This window comes from Rhyacophila brunnea, unplaced genomic scaffold, assembly GCF_057557595.1.
Source record: "Rhyacophila brunnea isolate RB1 unplaced genomic scaffold, BYU_Rbru_1.0 scaffold_14, whole genome shotgun sequence".
Taxonomy (NCBI): domain Eukaryota; kingdom Metazoa; phylum Arthropoda; class Insecta; order Trichoptera; family Rhyacophilidae; genus Rhyacophila; species Rhyacophila brunnea.
The window spans coordinates 33,347,353-33,371,642 of NW_028232796.1; the positions used below are offsets into that span (position 1 = coordinate 33,347,353).

At 36.8% G+C, this 24,290-nt stretch overlaps 1 protein-coding gene across 1 annotated transcript in view; it reads right to left on the minus strand.

The window, feature by feature from the left end:
• bdg (sodium-dependent transporter bedraggled) overlaps positions 1 to 22,594 on the minus strand; it is a 112,244-nt gene extending 89,650 nt beyond the window's left edge. The window contains exons 1-2 of the mRNA XM_085942208.1: positions 22,282 to 22,594; positions 2,769 to 5,556 (exon numbers count right to left, since the gene is read on the minus strand). Coding sequence (XP_085798334.1) covers positions 2,769 to 5,527 — 2,759 coding nt within the window. The 5' untranslated portion in view covers positions 5,528 to 5,556; positions 22,282 to 22,594. The remainder of the gene's footprint in view (positions 1 to 2,768; positions 5,557 to 22,281) is intronic.
• Positions 22,595 to 24,290: the final 1,696 nt, after the last annotated feature.

Sequence of the window (24,290 nt, forward strand, 5' to 3'; positions counted from 1 at the left end):
TATTCGAAGTCGATATAATATTAAAAACATGTAACACTTTTTTTTATATAATATATTATCATGTTTTCTGCTAACCAAGTATACAAACAATAAAATAGGTAATTATAATTATCATATTTTAGTAATAAATGAAGGGGAAATATTGTCTATAAATATCTTATTCGATTGGCATGGTCATCGAACTGCGAACGATAGTAAAATAATCCTTATTCGATTGGTGTACTCTGCCATGAATTATTTGTGGTGATATATTATTTATTCAGCATGTTCGGTGATTAAGGTAGAGTGCAGAACTATATTATTATTATTACAGACATCCAGTAACGAAATCATAAGACATGCAATAGGAAATACTATATTACATTGCTTTTTTTATAAAGTAATTATTATGATCTAGTTTTTTTTTTGTCAAATTAGTTCAAGCAGGTGGTGAATAATAGATTTATTATTCTAGACGATGTTAATACGAATCCAATTATAAATTTAAAACTAAATTATTATATCGTGAATTTACTACCTAAAGTTGGTAAGTCTCGAAAACATGTTATGGAGTAATTGCAATTTGAAGTTTGACATGCTCTCTAAAATCAGGCATAATGCTAATTTCTTTGTGCTTTATGTGTATGTTCTATATATTGGATGGCCTTGAATTTTCTTTGTCGAGTGCATATTTATTTTATAACACCTAAATTATCGACTTACCAACTTTTGGCAGCTGCCCCACGATATTTAGAAAACTATAGTAAGTAATACATACAACAACAAAAAATATCGAAAGGGGGTACAACAATTTTTGAAACTGTTAAAACGCATAATAATATTTAAATCCACTAAGAATCTTTGAAACATGCAGATTATAAAAAAAAAGTGGGACTCAAACTCGCATCTTTCACTGTCCGGGCGAGTGTAACATATATACATATATTATTTTTAACACTACAACAGGCCATGAGGCTAAATGACAGTGAGTAGTCTTTGAGGAAATCACATATAGGTATATAAATATATATATTTAATATATATACATATATATAATAACTGTGACCTCATCAGGTATCGATCCGCCGATGACGACTAATCATTCGAATTAATTCTAATACGGGCCCATTTTTTTCTATGATGTTTATCTAATATTCTAATTCTAATAGGTAAGTATGGTTTTTTTTTTTTAATTAGATAGGTACGTATTTTCAATAACCAGAATCTAACGTACCCACTTAAATCTGCTGTAAGTATATTATTGATTATTGAATAAAAAAAACATATTTAATTATTATCTAGGAAGTATTCAAGTTTCTTTAAAGCTCAAACTTAAGCTCATTAAATAATATTTAATTGATAAAAAATACTATGTAGTACCTAACAAACAAACGCTTATTTAGATAGGTTTTTTGTAATTTTATTTTAAATATGTATAACTAGGAATTTTAAAAATAAATTTTGTATTTACACAATTTATTTACGTAATATTTCAGTAAACTATAATAAAATAATACAATGTCATCAAATGCCCGAAGTACGACCACATCCGCTATCATAGCTGTGGATCTATTTTATAGACAAGGCTGCTATCGGCTGCTATCGAGGGTAGTTTATCATATGTGTGGTATTATAATTGTTAATTTGTTAGTAGTTATTATATACCTAACCGTCTGAACTGTCAAAAAATGCTATGTTCTTAATATTCTTAAAAAGTTCTTAATGATGTACGTATTATTAATATCCAATTTCTTTCATTTTAAATTGTAATGGATAATTCAATGTATTGGTAGATTAGTCACCTCTTGAATTTTTTTTGATAAATGCCTGTTTTATAAAGATTATTCAGTTGAAAATGTCCCTCCGAGGCGGTGAATAAGTACTAAAAAAATATTATTAAATTAAATTAATAATAAAAAGTGCTATGTTTTAATAGCACCTCGCTAGGGTGTGTTAACTTTTAGAGCGAGATAATTAACAGCTTTGACGACTAAATTATTGTAACAATAATTATTATAGTAGATACCTCAATACATAATAATATATTATAGTAGACTTGTGTATGGTATATAGAATAGATGCGCTGAAATTCTTGTTGGTTTTTGAATTGGCAGTTGTGGCTTCAGAATTCTACGCGTGCTTGTGGTATGTAATTTTAATATCCTTACTGGATCAGCTGTAATAACTAATAAGATTGTTTACGATCTCGATGTAGCGAATGTAGCTGTTTTCATTAAAGAAAAATAAGCCCACGTAGTGGTTTGTGTAAGTTGAATGATTCGACAGTTAAGTAGTGAATAACGTAGTTTTCACCGAACTAATTTATTTATTTAGGTCTGCCAGTCTGCCACGTGCCCTACGATAAATAAATAAATCACTCGTGGCAAGATTTGTAAATCAGTCTAATATTAGCTATATTACTATAATATCACGCACCTACAACAAAAATAAATAAACGATTATCAGCTTATGTATGTAAATTATCATTAACTTGAATTAAATTCAATGCCAGATGGTTTCAATTAATTAATATAAATAACGGTTGTATAATATTGTGATTGAATACGTTTACCATTTATTTTGTATTGCAAATGGAGCTGTTTCATTATATATTATTATACCTACCCATCATCAGAATATATTATATGTAAGACGTAAGACCTAAAATGTTGTTACGAAATTAAATAGGATACGTGCACAGAATATATTTCTTTAAATAAATAAAAGCATAGTAGGTATTTATATTCATACGCATATCGATTGAATACATTTTTGTTTATAGTGCTTACCTGGTATCAGTGCAAGTGGTAGATCGTCGAGGAGTGACGGCCGCCGAAGTTTCATTACTGGAGAGACTGCTGGAATCGCTGGAGACACTCCTCGGCGCCCTGCTGGAGGAAGCCGAGCTGCTCCTGGTGCGATTGGCACCAGAAGACCTCCAAGCTCTCCTCGAATCCCTTCTTTCAACACCGGCTACCACCACACTGGCAGCGACGTCACTGTTGTTCGTATTGCTCACTGAGAGACGAGCCTCCGTCGGGCCGCGTCTCCCGTACACCCTGGGCGCGGAACTGGGTGGGTTTATTTGCCTGGCCGGGGAGTATTCGGGGGAGTGCGTCTCCATGAACAGCAGCACGGGGAGGGTTAGCGGATCTGGAGAGGTGGACCTGGAGTGCGGGGGCGCGGACGGCAGGTCGAGGGGCCTCGCCAGTCGCATCGAATCGCGGCGTTCGCGCATAACCGCTTCGTTCGGTCGAAGCCTGCCGACTGAGGAGGGATCCGGCGACGGGTCGCGAGAGCCGACACGCTTGACGTGCAAACCAGACTCGCTTGTGCCTTCGCGATTGTGTTCCTCAGCCTCTTGCGCGGCGTTACCACCGTCGCCTTCGGCGCTCTGCGTGTGAATCATCTTCGACAGCGCGAACTGAGGCAATGTGTCAATCTTTAGAGAGCTTGTCCTATTCGGAGAATACTTGCACTCGGACACAACAGTTTCCTTATTTTGATCCTCTAATTCGTTTTCAAAATTAGTTTCGGTAAAACCAAACTTTTTCCGGACGTCACACGGCACCGTTTCATCATTAGACCTATTTTCGACTACAGTACAAACGTCTATCTTATTAGGAGTGACTTTGTCCTGTAAAGTCGACCGATTATTGCCAATGCTGACTTCCGAATGCGTTTCTTCACAATTCGCAATTTCCTTATCTCGATCAGCCTCGCTATATTCGCAATTAAGCGCGACTACGTCACCGACGTCAACAACGCGAGAAAAATTACCGCCGTGCGATAGTGAGCTAGGTTCTAATAACTTCACAAGGCTCTTGCTTTCAGTGTCCCTTTGATGTGAAACATTTTGCACCTGAGTGTTGTAATTTTCCACCGCTATAGAATCGGGGCGCGTTTTGTTTTCTAGCGCTGCATGCTCAATAATATCATTGGCAACGTTTTCTTTGTCGGTCGATTTGAGGTCATTAATTAATTCTCCACTTTCAATATCAAACTCGCCGTTTTCCTTTACATCAAAAGACACATCTGGGGGGCCAACTTTTCCGAAAAACAATTCATCGTTAGAACTCATGGATACTAGAGGACTACTGTGTTCATTATTCGGAACTTCATCTATTAACGGTTCAATGATTTCTAATTTTATATCACTCAATCTACATAACTCATTTTCCAGAGCAAAAGAAGGACTTTCATCTCTAACAAAAGACGTATTTTCAACCACATTTTCATCATAAGTATTTTCTTCATAATCGCACTCAGCAATACTTTTAAGTGGCAAATTCTTATCTTCGAAATCTTCACCTCCAGAATCGTTCATAAGCGACTTCTCTAAAACATCATCTAAATCAGTCAAAATATCCATTAAATGAGTATTCAAAGAGACTAGAGAACTCTCCCCGTTGCTGTACGAATTTTCTGGACTCGCACCACGCAATTCGGAGAAGCTGCGATCAAAGAGATTGCCGCCCTCGAAGACCTGCGCCCCGCTGCAGAAGACGTCGTTGACAGCCTCACAGATCCCGATCGTGTCTCCGAATTCGTTCACACTGAATTTTCTGTCAACTTCGCCAAAATCGTGCACACTTCTCGCGGGGCCAAAGATGTAACTATTCCTCCGATCACACTGGTCGGCAGAATCGCAGCAGATCCCAGGAGACCTACCCCCGCTTGCTTCACCGACACTGCTCGTACTTATAGGGGAAACAGATGTATTAAACGAGGGTAATTTTATAAGATTGCACTGTAACGGTGTAAAGATTTTATCAACCACTTTAAGTGGTGTAGATTTTTCATTACTATCATAAAATTCACTACCAATAACACTTTTGTCGATCATGACTTCAACATCAGAAATATCATTATTTAAAACACTTTCTTTAACTTTATAATCATTTACAGTTAAATCCGGCATGTTTATTTTACCATCAAAATTTTCTTCCTGTTCACAACATTTCTTTATACATTTTCCACCATCATGATTATTGTCATTATCTTTATATTCAAAATTATTTGAGGCTTCATTATCATATGTATTATTGCACAAGTTATCAAAATGAAAGATTTCATTATTTGGTATTGCCAGGCAATCATTTGCCTGACCACTGTGAGACTTGCTCATTGGAGTACTGAAAATCGGTTCATCTCGAAGACTTCCAGGAGTGGTGGCAGTAGATTTACTATTTTGGATATCAGCAACGTCAACGTCGCTGGCAAAACTCCCTGTCTCATTGTGCAGTGTGCTCCCGGATTCAGTTTTCATAAGTCTATCGTCGTTGCAAATGGATCTATTGCTGCAGGACGCGTACGGACTCATGTTGGAGAAGAATCCGCTGGAGTCCTCTTCTGCGCTCTCGTCGACGTCTGCGGCTTCATAGTTCGGCCTGATGCAGTACTCTCCTTCGTCGCTTGCCAGACTCTCGTTTTGCGGATACGGCGTGATGAGCGGAGATAAACTATCAGGCTCTAAGGTGGTGTTTTCTGGAACCTGTTGATCCCGGTCAAGGTGTGACATCATCACCTCGCCGTGGCGGTCCTCCATTCTCGGTCTGACGGCGCCAACTCTCCAATCTGAAATATGAAATAGAACTTAAGCCAATGTTGACAATGTTATTAGATACTTAACCTAATCGTAATCAACGATAACAAACTTAGGCTAAAGTAAAGAGAGGGCCATAAAACTTGCTCGCGAATGATTCGCTGGAAGGAAAATGTATATGATTGAGAATTCCAAATAAAACAAGATATTTAGATGATAATAATAAGTACAGCTGGTTATTCCATTACAACTAATTGGGTACATAGTTTATAATATTGCAATAATTCTACACTTGGCCAAACAACTAGGGTTTATAATTCCGGGTTCGAGTTCTTCATTCAAAAATCCCGGTATTGATAATTCTTTAATCAAATTTTGGCAAAAACTACATTTATTTTTGTCAACTAAATAAGTGTGATTTTTACTTAAGGCTATACCTCAGCTGAGGCATGGTCTAAAAAGATCGTAACTATGCCACGCGCGGATTGTCATAAAAATTCAACATGCGCCCATTTAGTGTTATGTTTATTGTTATATTAGTAATAATAATAATATATTCATTGAGATGTTTTCTTTTTCGAGTACATGCATAACGTTTTTTAGTCATCTTTACACGATATAAGAATATATTCCTCCGACGCCATCACAAAACAAATTGACGTGCTCACACCTTTACTGCCGTTCGCGGATTGGCGACGAGTGCGAAATTTCGTCCCACCTATTTTTGAAAATTATTTGCCGTTTCACTTATGTTTGCTTTTAATAAATAAAAAAATATGTTAGGTACTTAATCAAAGAAGACGGCCAAGATAGCCGAGCTCATTTTATAATTTAGAGGGTCCTAAGTTTGAAAACCCGGGTCTGGTAAAATTCAAATTGTTGTTTTTCAGTGTCTCAACGACAGACGCCATAAGAAACGTGATTGCCATCGCTGAAAATTCTCGCCGTAAATACGTCCTAGGAGTTTTCCTGGACATTGCAGGTGCGTTTGATAGTGCATCCTGGCCTCTTATACTTCAAAAGCTTCGGCTCAAGAGACTACCAGGAAATTTGTTCGCGTCGATTCAGAGTTATTTCACGAATAGATCGATCGAGTTTCGTGTTGGTTCTACCACAATAGAGAGGCGCACCAGCATGGGCTGCCCCCAGGGCTCTGTCCTCGGGCCCCTCCTCTGGAACGTGCTCTTCGACGATCTCCTTAGGATCCCGCTTCCAACCGATTGCACTGTCATCGCCTACGCTGACGATGCGCTGCTGTTGGTGGAGGCCGACAGCAGGGCGAAGATTGAGAGTGCCGTCGGCGAAGCCTTAAAGTCAATTGAGGCGTGGGGTAAAGTAAGCAGACTATCTTTCGCACCTTCCAAGACAGAAGCCATTGTCCTGAAAGGACCGGGACGACTAAACTGTAAGCGGCCACCCACAGTCCGCTTCGGTGATACGAGAGTGAAAGTGTCAAAGATCGTCACCTACCTGGGCGTCCAAATGGACACTATGTTAAATTTCCATCACCATGCCTTTACCCAAGTCTATAAGGCTGGGAGGGCCTTCCAGAGGGTGGGCCGTATGGCTGGTGATGGATGGGGCTTAAAAGTAAGGGCGCTTAAGATTGCCTATGGCGCCATTTATATGGGGATTGCCGCCTACGCTGCTAGTGCGTGGTGCTTGCGTATCCCGAAAAGTGTCAAACTTAGAAGCACTCTTTTAAGCGGACAGCGCAGCGCGCTGCTTTCCATAACCAAGGCCTACCGAACAACTTCTACGGCCGCGCTCCCGGTCCTGGCCGGCATTCTCCCACTAGATCTGCACATACAGGTCAGCGGCGCGTCAACGATGCTCTTCAAAGGCGAGGAGGCCGTTGTTGGTGACTTTCACCTAGCCCCGCCTCCTCGGCTTGTTGCTGAAAAAGTAACCTAGTTGAAGCGGACAATACGTCTCATGACGCTTGACGCGGCGTGGAAGACCTGGCAGCGACGGTAGGATGAATCAACCAAGGGCCGGCACACATATATGTTTTTTCCAAATATTAAATGGCGATTGGAGATAACCAAATATCTGACTCCTGACCATCACACCAGTCAATTTGTGACTGGACACGGTGGGTTCGCTGGCAAGCTCTTTGAGCTTGGACTTGTAAGCCGTCCGACATGTCCATGCGGAGGGGAGATTCAGGATGCCAACCACATCCTCTGGGAATGTCTTAGAATGTGCTCCGAACGGGAGGAGATGCTCAGGTCGGTCCAACCAGCTGTTGGGCCCATCGGGCCGTCCGACTTGGTGGCTACTAAGGCCAATTATCTTGCATTTAAAAAATTTGCGGCGTCTTACTGCGGGCGTGAAGATCTCTTCACATAATTTTTGCTGTCCGTATGATTAGCTTCATTATTTTGTTTTATATACACTAGAATCATTTTTATTTTGATAATTTCCCTGTGCTCTTCTCTCCCCGGCACTTTGCATTAGAAAGTAACTTTAAACTCAGTCAGAGCTCACTCTGAGCGTAGCAACCTTAGTCCTGGGTATCTCCTCCTAGGGCATTCCCGGTCTAAAACTTAACTAGATGCTTCACATCGCCAATGTAGGGTCACGTGATACGCCCGATTAAGACCGGGTGTGGTGCGTGGCGGGTTTTGGTTTGGAGGGATTAACTTCAATGTCTGGAATATGCACGTAATAGGTTGAGCAAGAAAAAAAAACTATTGATACAACCCAGTGGCGAAGGGTAGAGGTAGGCTGTTAAGATCCGACATAAATAGTGCACACTAAACTTTGTCAGTCAAACGTATTTATTTTCATTGAACTAATACTACAATGTGTAAAATGTAGATAGTGTTTATTAGTTTTTAAAATTCAATTAAACCCTGCCTAATCCAAGTCATAGTAGATAATACTCAAAAATATTCATATATCTATAAAATATCTAAAATTATTCCATTACACCATACATCATTTTACATATTTTATAGATACGAGAATATTTTTTATCGATTATGGTTTGGTGGCTTCATGAATTAAAAAACAAACTAACCAGCACCATCTTATTATGTATTTTTAATTCAACAAAAACAAATAAGTCAAGTATGACTGAAAACGTGTTCACTATTTTGCTGCATCGCCCATAGCATACGTAAATTATTATAGTTTGGTTTAGGCAGGGTTTCATTGAATTTTAAAAACTAACCAGCACCATAATATACAAAGTGTATTCATAGTTCAATGAAAACAAATAAGTATGACTGATAAAGCTTAATGTGCACTATTTATTTCGAATCTTAACACCCTACCTCCACCCTCGCCATTGATCCATATTATGACCTTCTTAGGATCGAACATGGTGTAAAAATGAACGAAAAATTTCATATAATATATACTTATACGGAGCACACCTTATATAGTAAATCTCGATACATATATAAAAAGGACGCATTAACAGAATAGGTCAAAAACATGAATAAAACAATATTATGACAATATGCACCCTTCTGGCAATTTAGATAACGTTTATTTATCAACCACATTCCATAAATTAATTAAAAAGTATTCGCGCCTAACGTCCTTTTCGCCTTAACGCGCCATTCACGGGAGACATCTCACACTAGCCCAGGGCTCGAAATGGACCGGAGCGCACCGGAGCACCGTTCCTGTTCCTGAAATCAGTAAAATTATCGCTGTCTTGTGGAAAAAAAAAATTGACCGTCTGAGCTAGATAGGCTAATAGAAAATCTAACATACTTATTTTTATGAAAACTGACAATTGACACAAAAAATTGATAACTATGTCTTCTAATTATGCTAACTAGAAAACTGCCGTGCGCTCCGGTTCGTAAACTTTTCCATTTCGAGCGCTACACTAGCCAAAACATGTCCAATATTTCAAGAATTATTTTCTAATTTGTACACACGAGCTGCCTATTTCTTTAGGTATTCGAGAAACCTTCAATCATCCGTCTAGTAAAATTAAGCCGTTAATTTTCTTGAACATCTCTTCGGAAGTTGCTTCCACAGATCGCCCAATATGTCGATAGTCTTTTCATGCCCTCTCCACCCTCATTATACTGTTTCCTTAAAAAAAATGATATAATGGACATAATACTTTGAAGGAGCAGATTGCCCATTAACTACCACCATGCGTTCATCTCTTTCAGACTCTTTCCTTCACTGGGAAGATATTTTACCACTGAACAGCATTATAAATCGAGCAATTTCTAGTAGGTCACGAGAGGATTCGCTTGTCATGTTGATGCTATTAACAGAAGAATCGAACTAAGCTGATGAGAATGGCCTAAATCTCAAAACAAATCCCAATACGCACGGAATTGTTTTGATGCGTAGTTAAATTCAGGCCTCGAAATAGACCAGAGCGCACCGTAGCGCCGTTCCCGTTCATAAAATCCCCAAAATGTTCGCTCCGTCTCATGGATAAATTAATTTGACCGTCTGAGCTAGATAGGGCACCCACATAACACAAAAAAATCCAATACACTTATTTTTATAAAATACACATTAAATTGAACAATTGTACAAGCAACATGGGCTCGAACGAAGAAGGGGCAATTGCTGGAAAAATCTAGTCATCCAGTGGTGCCCAAGAGGTACAAAACGTCCGCAAGAAAGACCAAAGTGGTTCAATGAAACGATTAAGGTGACGCATCAGTGAAACGCCAAATAATTTTCAACTGTACGCGCGACGAAATTTTGTACTCGCTTCGCATTCATTGAGAGAACGGCGAGTCAGACATACGTCACTTTGCTGCGTGATGGCGACGGGCCAATTAATTCTAAAATCGTGTAAAGATGACTAAAAACGTTACCCATTTACTTTAAAAAGAAAACATGTCAATGAATATATTATTATTGTTACTAATAGAATAATAAACAGAACATAAAATGGACGTATGTTGGATTTATATGAGAAATAATATTTCGTTTGACAGGCGTCTTTTGCACCCGCGACCCGCAATCCGCACATCGCCTAGCAACGATCTTTTTAGACCGTGCCTCAACTAATGCATGGCCTTAAGTTCTGCGGAAATACGTGACAAAGCAACCCACAGGATCGAGAGAAGTGGAATCAGCTTGGAGAGGTTTTCATTGAGCAGTGGATAGATTCAGGCTGATAATTACACATAACTATGTTAATATTTTCATAAAATTGAGCGCTCCGGTTCGTAAAATTTTCCATTTCGAGCGCTGTAAAAATATAATAATTAACGCCTTGTGTATCTACGATTTGTATTTTAGACGTGATTAAAACATTCTTAGCCACAGCGATAAAACATAATAGGTAAGTTATATGTTCCGATGGTGCCAAAACTGAAAAACCTCTACAGGCAAATTTACTTTTTGTGATTAAAAAGAATAATAAATACTCTATGATTAAATCTAATGGTTATTTAAATATAGGTCCCCCTCCGCCTGTCGCTCGTATAACCGATTTCTAAAATCCGTTATCGTTATCATGAACTCGTCATAACATAGGGGAGCAAGAATTAGCATATACACCAGGTATTGCAATGTTATTTCCTAAACTTACTAGGTACTTATTAGAAATACTGTTTTTTGCCCCATTTACTGTAGAAAGGTCGTATTTATTGAATGAGAATGAATGGAGGTTGAGATAACAAAATATAATATATAAAACAAACATTTTTCTCAAAAATTATGCGTCAATTGCAAGCTCCAATATAGCGTTTCATCGAATATTTTTTTTTCTATATCGACTCTAGAAAGGTAAAAGGATTTAACCCACGGTTTTTACAAAATTAGTTTATTGGATAATGACATTGTAGGTACTTAAATGACTAGGTAAATTTAATACACGTTGTGTCTAAACGATTTAAGCTGCAAATGCAGAATTATTTTCAAATTTTAGCTTACAATTTTTATAAAAAAGGGAAATGAAGTGGAGAAAAAGACCATACGATCATTTATATTTGGGGTTTCTTTGATAACCACATTAATTAACACCAGATTGAACAAAAAAATTTCTTGGGTCTTCTATAAAATTTGAATAATGTGGGTTAGGTTCTTTGCATTACGCAGACAATTGCAGACGGTAAACAGCCCTATAGTACCGGACGACGTGCTATTTCTATTCGTATTCTTACTCTGTGGACGCACTGATCACAAAGTAGAGTCGGCACAGCGATACCCTTGTAATCATTTGCAACGCCCTTACATATTATTATTATGTATCATTATACTAAGGCTAAGTTTATTATTGTGAATGAATAATGCTCAATAATAGAACGCTTACCCACCAAACGCTTTTTTAATTTCGCCTCTGGCAATTAACTTAAACTTGTTCTTGAGTGATATCATAGTGACTGTGTCCTATGCAAAACTGGTCGCCATACTGATCCGCGATCACAGATTCATGCGAGGACAAAAATTAACAATAAGACACTAAAAACAAATTTGGGGTAGATGTGGGCAGAAATATCAATATAAAAGAAACCATAAAAATATTTAACATAAAAAGAAACTCCCAGTTAAACAACGATTTAGATACTTAAGTATATAATATCATGGTAAGGTTTCTGACGCCATCTTCTCGGTGAACTATATAGTGTTGTATTTTGCGAGGACCAACTGTCTGTTGTGCTATAGCATGACTGTACGGTGAAATACTACATAAACCAGCTCTCACATCTAAACTCGCCTCGTTTTAAACATCTCGAATACGTCGATATGACATCATCGTTATTCACACGTTGCCAAATAAAGCTCCGCAAAATGGTCAAATGTGACTTTATTTTGAAAAAAACATCTAGTGCTGCTATCAACAAATCGCATGCCTCTCGGGCTGCGAGTCGAAGACGCCAGAACGAATACTAACACCTACGAATTGATCGTTCCTATACCGGCTCGCCGATCGACCCAATCAAAATATCTATACGTGTCGAGAGGTTATTTGCGACTGTCGCCAGGCAGATGTTCGCGGTCTTTATTTGCACCACCGGATCGACGTTTCTAGAAGGTTTCATTTATGGCTGTGCGACAGACGGGCGAGTTTATATTATATTGTGAGAGTCAGCTAAGAGCCAAGACACACGGCACCGCAAATTGCCACGTTGATGAGGATATTGTTAAATTTTATTGATTCGGAATGGGCTGGGGGATAACGCCGCACACTCAACGCACACATTTTTTGAGGCACAACCGCGCCGATTACGCCGACATTCTGCCAACCACCTCGCCCTGTAGTGATCCTCGTGCTAGAATATGTCCCACAGGATAGAGTGTTCCGAGGGAAATGGCGTGACCGTGTGTTTTCCCAATGCTCCGATGCTGAAGCATGTTAGGATAAATATTAAATTTAGTCAATATAAAATAGAAAATAGATTTTTCCCAACTATAATCACTAATATAAATCTGAATCTAAAAAGTAGATTGGGTCATTCGAAAAAGGCATTCTTTCAGTCGAGATAAAAAAAATCTGTTTATTTGTAAATATCTATTGTTAATTTACATCACCAGTCGTAATTAAAACAATTAAATACAGATTTAATTATCAATGACAACCAATACCTATAACAAGAAAGTAAGTTATTATATAAATATTTAAGTAAAATGAAATAAAAACAATTATAAATTTAACATATTTAACAAGTCCATAAAGATTATGTATTTTTTTTAAATCAACATTTATAGTGCCATCAAATATGTTAATCGCACCCTACACAGCATCATGAAATATCACATTTCATATTGAAACCGCGTACAACTGTATCCCAGTCTACTCTTTCGCGTTAAGACAACTTTGCGGTTTAGCACTCCTTTGATAACATTTACAGCGTCCTAATAAATGATAAGATAAATGAAAAAAATCGTGAGCATTAACAACACAAACACAAAATAGCCTCTTCGTTGATCGACAACTTTACTGTTAGTTGTATTTATTCGATTTACTTAAATATTTTTTTAATGCTGCAAGGTCTAATGACACATTGACACACGAAGACCGTGGACACTCACTGTCATAAAAAAAATTACAGCAATCCATTGTGGTGTGGCCAAAAAATGTAAGTGTCATTTCACTAATTTCATTTGACGTAAATGACTAACATCGTCAGGAATTCTGTGAAAACATCACAATTAAGTAACAAGGTAGTTAGTTAGTTATACGCGCGGCCGGTCGAAACGTGCTAAATCTGCATTGCATGAGAGCGGTCGAATTTAGAGGGCGGCCAAAAATCGATATAATGTTCACAAAGCTAATCACATACCTAGATAATAAATCTTAAATTAGTTTATTATATATACCTAATTATCCTCTCAACCGCGATTCAAGAAAAACTGCACATTAAACAATAATATAAACCATGGTAGAGTATATGCTTTATAACTTTGCTCTCCGGCTCTAGGATGAAAATAGTGAAATTTATTCTAAAAATATTTGTTTTACATAAATATGTACTTATTATCTGTTTGTTTATTTATTAATATATTATTAATACAAGTAAATATCATTTGATCTAATTTTATGTGAGGTAATCAGGCAAAGAGGCGTATCAGTCAGTATAGTAAAGAGTGCAAAAAAGTGCATAGTTATAAAACGTAAGATATGTGTATTGACCGATGACATATTGACTTGCCCAATAATTCGTAGTAAGTAAATAATTCCTTGTAAGTACATTTTTTAACCATCTCCGATCCTCTCCTCAGAGTGGAGATTGTTGGATGTTAGTCACTTGTTCAACGTAATATTATATCTATACCACAGAACAGATAATAAAGAGAATACCGATAGGCTATATTCAATACGCCGCATATTGATGCAGGGTTTTTAATGTGTGAGTGTCTTACAAAAATGAAGCACGCATTATGCGCGTGCAATAGTGTGTGTAATACACCAACATTAAATGAGCGTAAATGCATAAGCCGGGAGCAGTTTTCAGTATTCAACGTAAAACGTATTCTTGACACGTATGTATGTTTAATCCGGTTCTTCCTTACTCGAGTCGGTTACCTGCTATCGCCTTACCCGTTATGTATTTCAGTTCCCATTATTTCTGAGTTCCCTGATCTATACTCTGACCGGGTCCAAACACAACATATCGTGATATTTTGCCAGACCCGGGATTCAAACCCCGGCTATCATTCCACATAAGTACCTACTACTTGATAAATTTTGACTGACTGTTTGTCTGTACGTTTCCGTTTGTACGATGATAGCTCAAACACTACTGAACCAATACTGACAATACTTGTACAGATTATAGACTTAATGATTGGTACCAATTTAATAGAGTTTCAAATCGATATCTCAAAGTAACTTAAGATAAAATATCTCTAAAATAATGCACTAGCAACAATTTATGGGTCCCAGGTTTAAATCCTGGGTCTGGAAAGTACACACCCACGATGGCCGGGCGGCTTAAGCGACGGCATATAGGGTCGTGGGTCCCAGGTTCGAATACTGGGTCTGGCAAGTAGACATATTGTTTTTTAATTTGTGTATGAGTCAGAGTATGGACCTAATAGGTTGAGCAAGCGGCTGACATCCATTTCTCGTAAAAACAAAATCTGATAATACAAACCACCACTCCGTGGAGGCCCGCCCATATGATCTCATTAAGATCGGACATGGTCAAAAAAAACATGCTTCGTATGTAAAGTGGTCACATAGCAGTGGTGGAGTGGTGAGATGAGGGGCGGGCAGAGGAACGTGCACTTAGATTCAACTTTTGTTTTAAAATAAAAACGGTATAGGCATATCGAGTTACCTGTCTTTTTTAAGACAGAAGAAGAATCTATGCGTGTATTTCTTCTACTAATTTCAGAGCTTTGATGTCTACCTAAAGGTCGCCTAATAATAATACAGTGTCTTAGTAACTAAGCGTTCGTGTGTTATTTTTAAGAATGTGGGGGGCGGCTGAATTACTTGGGACGGCCCTGGGTAAAGATTTAGAAATAGAAATACCAAAAAGCAAAATATTTATGCAAGAGTAAATGCATGGACAGAGTAGAGATTATGTAGTGCATATTTGAATCACTAAATCTATCACAGTTTATTCTAGGTGCGAAACACCCTTGGCGGCAGGATTCAGAGGGCGACAAAAATTCCAAAAAACAATTTAAATGATTTTATTTAAAAACATATGTTATTAAATTACATACACTTAGTCTTATGGTGAAATATATGAAATACCTACGTACGTTGCGTACATACTGTCAAAGGACGGAAATACAAGGAGTAAGAGCGAAAAATATACAATTACCCACTATTAGGTAGTTAGGTACCTACATATTATATTCTTATTTATGACATTTAAATCTCCGATCTATGACTAATACAGTTGTACACAAAATGTCGAAAAGCATTGATTCAACGTCTCAATAGGGTGGACTAGTATCATAGTAGGTAGGTATAATAAATAAATTGTTTCTGCAAAAATATAATTCTTCGTAATGCGTAAGGCCGACCCAGTAAAAAATATAGTAAAATATAAATGCATAAGTAGTACGATAGTAAAGGCTTAATTACATTGGCAGACGCGCAGACCCAACCCGATCCAACAACCGTCGTGGCCAACGTTTTAACACTATTTGCAATTACACGCAACGATTCAATCGCGTTGGTCCTTGCTTTTTGATTGGTTTAAAAATAAACATAGTGTTGCTGTTATTAAAAATATAGGTTGACCGAAAACTAGATATTTTTTAGATTGGTGGCTACACTGAACGCATTCCCGCGCAATTTTACGTCAAAAAAACTGAGCTGTCAAACCTAGCGAGCATCTGTTCAAATTTGCGCGGCCGTTTGACATTTATAAAAAGTTTTGTATACTTATTGTTAATATTTACATCATGAATAACTGGGCGAGCTTGAATCTCCAAATTAGCTATTAGAAAATTTTCCACTTTTGTCCCGATCGCTCACGATCCTTGAAAACCATAGAAAATAGAGTTTGACAGTCGTGGTAGACGATCGGGCCAGATGCAATCTGCCAATGTAAATTGAGCTTTAGTCGTCTGCGGCGCTATTTTGGCATTAAATATTCTTTCAACTGCTTACATACTCCACCCACGACATGTCGATAGTTTCAATTCACTTCATTCGTAATACTGTAATTATATTGAAAAGGCAAAATATGTCATTATTTATGTTATAATATGAACGTTTAGATGAAGATAAAATGATTATTTCATTTTATTTCTTTTCTTTATTCCACTAAAAAAATATATTTATATGTGGGTGCGGCTAATTTGGTCTGAAACCCGGGCGGCAGCTACCCTTGGCGCGGCCCTGTCTACGGGCTGCAATCGTCGATCAAAAACATTAAAAATATAATCCACAGTTATAATTTATAATGAAACAGCCTAACAAAATTGCAATAAATTATTTAATATTAATATGAAATGTACCTAACTAAGTTAGGTACCCACAATAAACATTTTATTGTGATATAACGATTGATAGGAGTTGTTTCAGGTTATTCACCTATCATATTCAACACAATCAACCGTACATACGTGAATACAATCAGTGAATAGTAGAAAATGCAATTTACATGAATCACTATTTTCCTTTCAATAAGTAGTTCGTCAAATGATTATTTTCCGACTGCCTTTCTACAAGGCATGCTTACTTTTCACTCTTTTGAATCTCGTCGGTCACTTCTGCTGTTGAGACATTTTTGCCTGTTATCGCGAGGGTTGGTTTCCAATCCTGTGGGTCTATTCTATACTTATCGACCGCCAAAGTGATAAAGTGATAAGTATATATTATCAAATTTAAGCCGCGTTGACACGGTCCAAGTACGATCCAAGTCTACATGGATAGGAATAATTAGTATGAAGATGTCTCATCCAAGTGACAGCTTCATACTATTTATTCCTATCCAAGTGCACTCGTATGTGACATCTTCATACTAATTATTCCTATCCAAGATACTTGGACCGCGTCCTACTCATCCAAGTTAACTTGGATAGGAATAAATAGTATGGAGCCGTCACTTGGATAGGAATAAATAGTATGAAGCTGTCACTTGGATGAGACATCTTCATACTAATTATTCCTATCCAAGTCTACTTGGATCGTACTTGGACCGTGTCAACGCGGCTTTAGGGTAGGTTTGTATCAAAGTATTAGCAAGTTTGATAATATTTATCACTTTAGCGGTCGATAAGTAGTACAGAATAGACCCACTGGTGTTCTAAACAATTTGAATTTATATGCTCCTGTCAATTATTAGCTACGTGGTCGCAGCCACGATTTATTCCGGGTTGGAACCGTTTCCTCGTGTCAAGCCTATCAGGCACCATTAGTCAATGCGCTCCTCAAAGACTTAGACATTTTCGGTGACGTGTTGTGTTTTTTTTGTTTTCTAAATTTTATTTTTCTGTATAAAATTGTGCTTATGTTTTTTTTTAAATATATATTTTCTTCTCTCTTTTGAGTGTAATATTTGTTATAATGTAAATCTCATGTTGTGAAAGTCTTGAATTTAGATTTGTTATATCCATAATGATTTGTTTTCTTAAATAAATAAATAAATAGCTACCTGAATCTTGAAATTGGACAAATTATTTGTTTAAATTGAACCAGCTTGGTCGATTCTTCAGCTATGGGATTCGCCTTCTTCTGTAACAAGCTGACAATTATTTTCATGCCGACTTGTTACTACTTCTAATGTCGAGCTGAAATACTATAGCTTTCAAAAACATCGCGTTGCCAATGATTTCCTATTTTGTATTGTATTGACGTGCACTAGTGTGCAAGAGTCGTATGTTGATTGCTACCGTCACATCGGTCGAGGTCGGGTATATATGAGAAGAGATCTTCTTTCTCGCTGTAGTTACGTCGAAAAAAGCACCTAAGCCAAACTAGCATACCCGTCAAGACATTGAAACTATATTCCCGTGATAATAGTGACGTCCCGTGGGGGTAGGCAGATTGAGCGTCGCTTGGGGGCGGTAGTTACTCCAAGGGCGGCAAATCGAGGAGAATCATTTGGTATGATATATAGAAATAGCTACCTAAACTTAATAATTACGAAAATATCTTTCCATAAAAAAATTCAGCTCACCGGTTGGAAACAAACTGTGTTAAGTAATTTGTTAATTAACACAAAAGGTTTAATAGGACTGTATTTTTTATCGGGTTCACGATGTCTAGTTTACTTCCGTTGCCCTTTGACGTCCTTGGTGACCAGAAACGTCATGTGCAGATTTGCGAATAATAATTACAGTCTGGCTCATTAACCAGTGCACACGGCAGTGCGTGTATGTTTTAGTCATTTTAGTGGTAAGTAGGTATATATTTTGTTGGTAATATATCCATACAACACATTTATTACATATTGGAGTCATAAAAGGATGATAAAAATACAGTATAAAAAATGGGGCGGCATTTTGGCGCTGCCTAGGGTCGGCAGATTTGTCGAGGGACGCCACTGCGTGATAATATCAGAGGATTATGCGGCCGGTCCACCACATCATCGAAGCAGACTTGCAATTTAATTGTTGATCTCAAATGGGCCAAATCATTGCCGACTCAAGTAGAAAGCCGATACATTCACAACGACTGGTCCTACTTTTTCCGCTCCTCCCGCTGTTGTCTATTGATGACCTGTCATTCCTTGTCATTATTTTATAGAGTACTCATACTGAGCGTCTGTCGTGTTCACACAGAGAATGGTTTGATTTGGATAGATGAGTTACATGATAAATAATATACTAGCATTAATACACCTTCTACAAATGTAATGCATAGATCAATCATATTTTTTGGAAATCGATATTATCACCGGTTTTTGTGTGAAGGACTAGTCTGACTTTGACAGCTGATGAATAACAGGAATGTATATTATTTATAAATAACACTGATGTGAGAAGTTTTAATATTCAATTTGAAACGAGAAAGGTCGAATCAATATGTCAAGCAATATGGGATCTGATTTTGACAGCTGAAAAGTGGACCACTCGCTGTTTGTGCAAAAAGTTATGCTCAGGCTTTATTAATCTAAAGATGGCGGTGGCCAAATCCTTCTAGCCCCCACACTGATTGGGTACCTCACAAATCGCATTTTCAGTTTCAAGCTGTTTCTACAGCACGGAAACTAAAACTAATGTAATATGCATTGCCTTTTTCGTCTCCCTACTTTATATATTATTTATTTTAGAAACCAACCAATTTATTTATCTATTGATGTCACTTTTATGGCAATGCATATTCTGTTGTCACGCTACAAATATTTCCGTTCCACTCTACGTACGCATTAGGAGAATAACCGGATTTCGTGATTCAGACGTTTTCCATAATAATATTAATTTGTGAATAATATAGCAGCGCTGTGATTAGGTATTATAAATATTATGCGTTTTATGGCGCCGTTATGCAGTGTCGAAATAATATCGAAAAATATAGCAAGATTTAACATAATAAAAAGCAATAAAATCTGCCGGAATTGGCTAATAAATAAAGATTTAAATAAAATATACACGGCAAAGAAATGCTTTGTAGGGGAAATGAAAATCATAATTTTAGATAATTAAATAACTCCATAAGGAAGAAACAGAGGTCAAGACTGCAATCAAGTTAAGTCATTTACCTTCATAATAAAAACAAGTACTTAGGTAGTGACAATTCGATGATTCCTGATTCATCCTTAAGTAAAGGATTCATTATTACGTATTTCACCCCATTTCAGTGATATTCAAACTGTGTACCATGGCATCCTTAGGCGCCGAAGACTAATAAAAAAAAAATAACTACGGAACCAAAAATAAGTACGCTTACGATCAGTGACGTCCCTCCCTACACAAAATGTCGCCCCTAGGCAACGCCAAAATAACGCTCCACTTTTTATACAGTATGTTTTATCATCCCTGCACGTGTCGTTTCTGGTCACCATGGACGTCGAAGGGCAACGGAAGTAAACTAGACATCGCGAACTTGACAAAAAAATTCCAGCTAAATTTTATGTTAATTAATACATTTTGCTTCCAAACAGTGAGCTGATTTTTTTTATGGAAAGATATTTTCTGTTGGGTACTAAGTTTAGGTAGCTATTTCTATATATACCAAATGATTCTCTTCGATTTGCCGCCCTTCGAGAAACTGCCGCCCCCAAGCGACGCTCAATCTGCCTACCCCTACGGGACGTCACTGCTTACAATAGGCGGGCCCATATACGAATGATGAACGACTAGGCACAATGATTAGTCCAGACTCTAGACCAAGAATCCTTGATGCAAGTTTTGAACAGTGCCTAGTCGTTATACGATGTTCATTTGTTAGCGAGCAGATATAACTTGGCCTGGGTTAGGTATTCGATTCGCGATTGTATAACTATTGATGAAAAGCTCGTGGGTCTAATAATGCGGTCTAATAATTCATAACGTGAGATGTTGATGCAGCATTGACTTCTTCTAATTGCATGAAGAACCACAGCTAACAGAATGTAGGAAAAACAAAATGTTTCGTTGTCTCCTGCCAGAGAAACAAATGAACTACCTATGGGAAATTTTATTTAAAATCATTTTCGCTCAAGGTCTTGATAATTGGAATAGCTGAATCGTAAATATGTATACCTATCTATAGTCAACTATTTGGGAAAGTTTGATATCACAGAGATATAAGATATTTTAAAACAGCCTCATAAAGTGGTTTGGATGGTGACCACATCCAAATCTCGAGAGTAACGAACAGATCATGTCAAGGATTAAAAATTACAAAAGATGGTAGACAATATTGATGGAATTTTAAATGTCACTGGTGTATTATTGGTAGAGCTGCTCGCCCAGACTGGGATGTATATGGATTCGAATCCAATCCGTCCATTTTTTCTACGGTCTATGCAGGGCTCGAAATGGACCGGAGCGCCGTCCGGTTCGTGAAATCGGTAAAGTTATCGCTCTGTCTCGTGGAAAAAATATTTGACCGTCTGAGCTAGATCATTATACCATATAACAAAAAATCTAACATACTTATTTTCATAAAATGCATATAAAATTTGATGACTAGGTACCTATGTTAATATTTTCAGAAAATTGTCGAGCGCTCCGGTTCGTAAACTTTTCCATTTCGAGCGCTGGATTTGTGATGGGTGTCTGAGGTTGTTCCGAATTATGAAGAATGTTACATGGTATTTAAAGTTAATCAATAAAAAATAAACTGATTAGTTTTTATAAGCTACGCCATTGCAGACGAAATAAGTAGGTACATAGGTAAGTATTTTTTATAATATTTTGTGTCGTCCCTAAAATAATAAAATTTAAGTAGGTAATTCATATTTTTTAAAAGTACAATTTTTAATGCCTACCTAGGTATCTGGTATTTTAAAATTATAATAAGTACCTACTTAATGAAAAACGTCGAAAATACCTATATTATTTTCTTATAATGAAGGTAGATAATATTTGGATGTTTTTGGATGTTTTTTGTATGCTCTGCCAATCTGTCGAGTGTGGTTACAAATTAATGATCAAAATTGAAGGTTTCGAAACGTATGGTTACCATGGTGATTAAAACCTCAAAATTTCACAACAAAATCGTTATTCCACCACGGCATTAATGAAATTTGACACTTGGAAAGACAAAATATTACCGACAAATCGTGTATGGGGCACAATATTGCATTACAAAACAAAAACAGCATTGTTTTAACTACATCGAGTTCAAACAACCGATGTCAACATTGTATCAATAATGTCAAATTTAATTAACAGAGGGGGACCGACTGGTCGTAAAATGTTTCAAAGATAAAGCTTAAAAGTAGCGAAAATACATCAATTATCCATGCCATACTTACTGCAATCGTTGATAGAGATATTTCGACACTATTTTACATTCTTTCGACTATTATTATTGTTAACGAACTGGTCATTCGACGATTTCAAATGAGTTAGTTAACTTCAGAACCTGGCAGCCCGATATTAAATGTATCAATCACTACACATTGGACACCGACTATTATTGTGAAAGCACATTTAATATTTCAATAACTAATCACTACACAAAGGCAGTATTGCACTTTCATTAATAATTCACGCTTTGTTTTAAATAAAGGATTGTTCCAGGAGTTACACGACCGCGCACGAAACAAAATTCAACTCTTCAAAATCATTTCCGAAGACTACATGGTAGGTACATGTTAACTTGTATAAATTTATTCAAATAGCATTGCGAGCCATCTTGTTGTCTCGTTCTCACTCGCGTTAGATATGTATAGCTCTGTCGCTTTCTACTTATTTTATTATAAAAGCAATTCTGCCAGTAGTGTATTCGATGCAAAAACTGGAAAACCTTGGGCTATTTTTAATATCTATGATTAATTTATTATGTTTTCCATATTTCCTAATTCGTTTATTACTAGACCAATAAGTGTATCACGCTAAGTCTTAGTTTAATTCAAAATTGTTGTTAATATAAAACGGTCAAATCTGATTGTGTAGTAAAATGTGCAGGTACGCAATAAAATCAGTTGGCAATTGCCTACCTGTCTTATATTCACAATAATATTTGATTATAATTATTAATATAAACCAAATTATATCGTCTGTCCCCTGGGACTTTTGAGACACAGTGACCTTCTGCTTTGAAGCCGATTGGTCGCTCATCGTTTGACAGGTAAAACAGATGAGTGCAATTCAACTGTGTACCTGATAATTCAGTTACTATTGCGGGTACTCTTGAGGTATTCAGAGGACTGGAGGAGATATTTTATATAGTAGGATATTAGGTATGTTTTATAAATATTAGTTTAGACATAATACTATGTAGGTACCTATTTATATTATTTAATTTTACACCTTTACACACTGTTGTGTTATTGTTATTATTATGTATATAATAATTCTCCATGTACTTAGTTATCTATGATTTTAATAAGTTCTATAAATCTAAAATAAAGGGGCCGTCCGTAAATGAAGTCACGCTATAGGAGGGGAGGGGGATCAGAGAGAATATGGCGTCACAAAGTAAACAAAAAATAATAAATGATCTGAAAACACAATATTGGGGATTGGGGATTTAAGGATAAATACTATTTTTAATGTTTTTTACGAACCCGATTTTTTTACGGTTAGGTTTCGGTTATCGTTCCGTCAAAAATAACGGGTTTTCCGGTTTTCGGTTCAGTTCCGGTTCGAGCCCCTGTTAAAAACACATGGATTGACAGACATTTTCTTATTTTTTATGATAAAACTTTTGTTGGCTAAAATATTTTTTTATATTTCAAAGGACGATTTTATTATATTTTTTTATTCGAGCTTTCTTTTTCTGTAGTACGGCCCTGACATGCAGCATACTTTTCTCTCTTTCACTCCACATAACGCGGTTCTTTCACTTACGATGATTAATTTAAAAATCACAGTGGATTATCATAAATTTTAATGTAATTCACTTTTAATTAAATGATATAAATATAATTAAAATACACCTAATTACTTCACAACTAAAAACTCACGAACTTAGAGAGAAGATGTTTAATAAAACAACCTTTTGTCAAATCATTTCAGTTCCATTTTTAAATAAACCCCAGCCACCCTTCTAGTAAATTTCGATATAAATAATTTATTGTCTCCTGTGATTGTTTAACTTAAATTTCTTCTATCTTTATGCCATATTTGGTCCCCCTAACATTAGTGATCAATTTAGCAAATGCCATTAATTTTAGTTACGCTGCGGCCAGTCATTTCTCATGAATCAGATGTTTTCAAAGTGTACACTAATTCAGCAACGGGATGAATTCACTGAAGAACCACCTGATATTCGAATATTTAATGTCAATAATAATTCTTATTGCACTGTCACGATAGA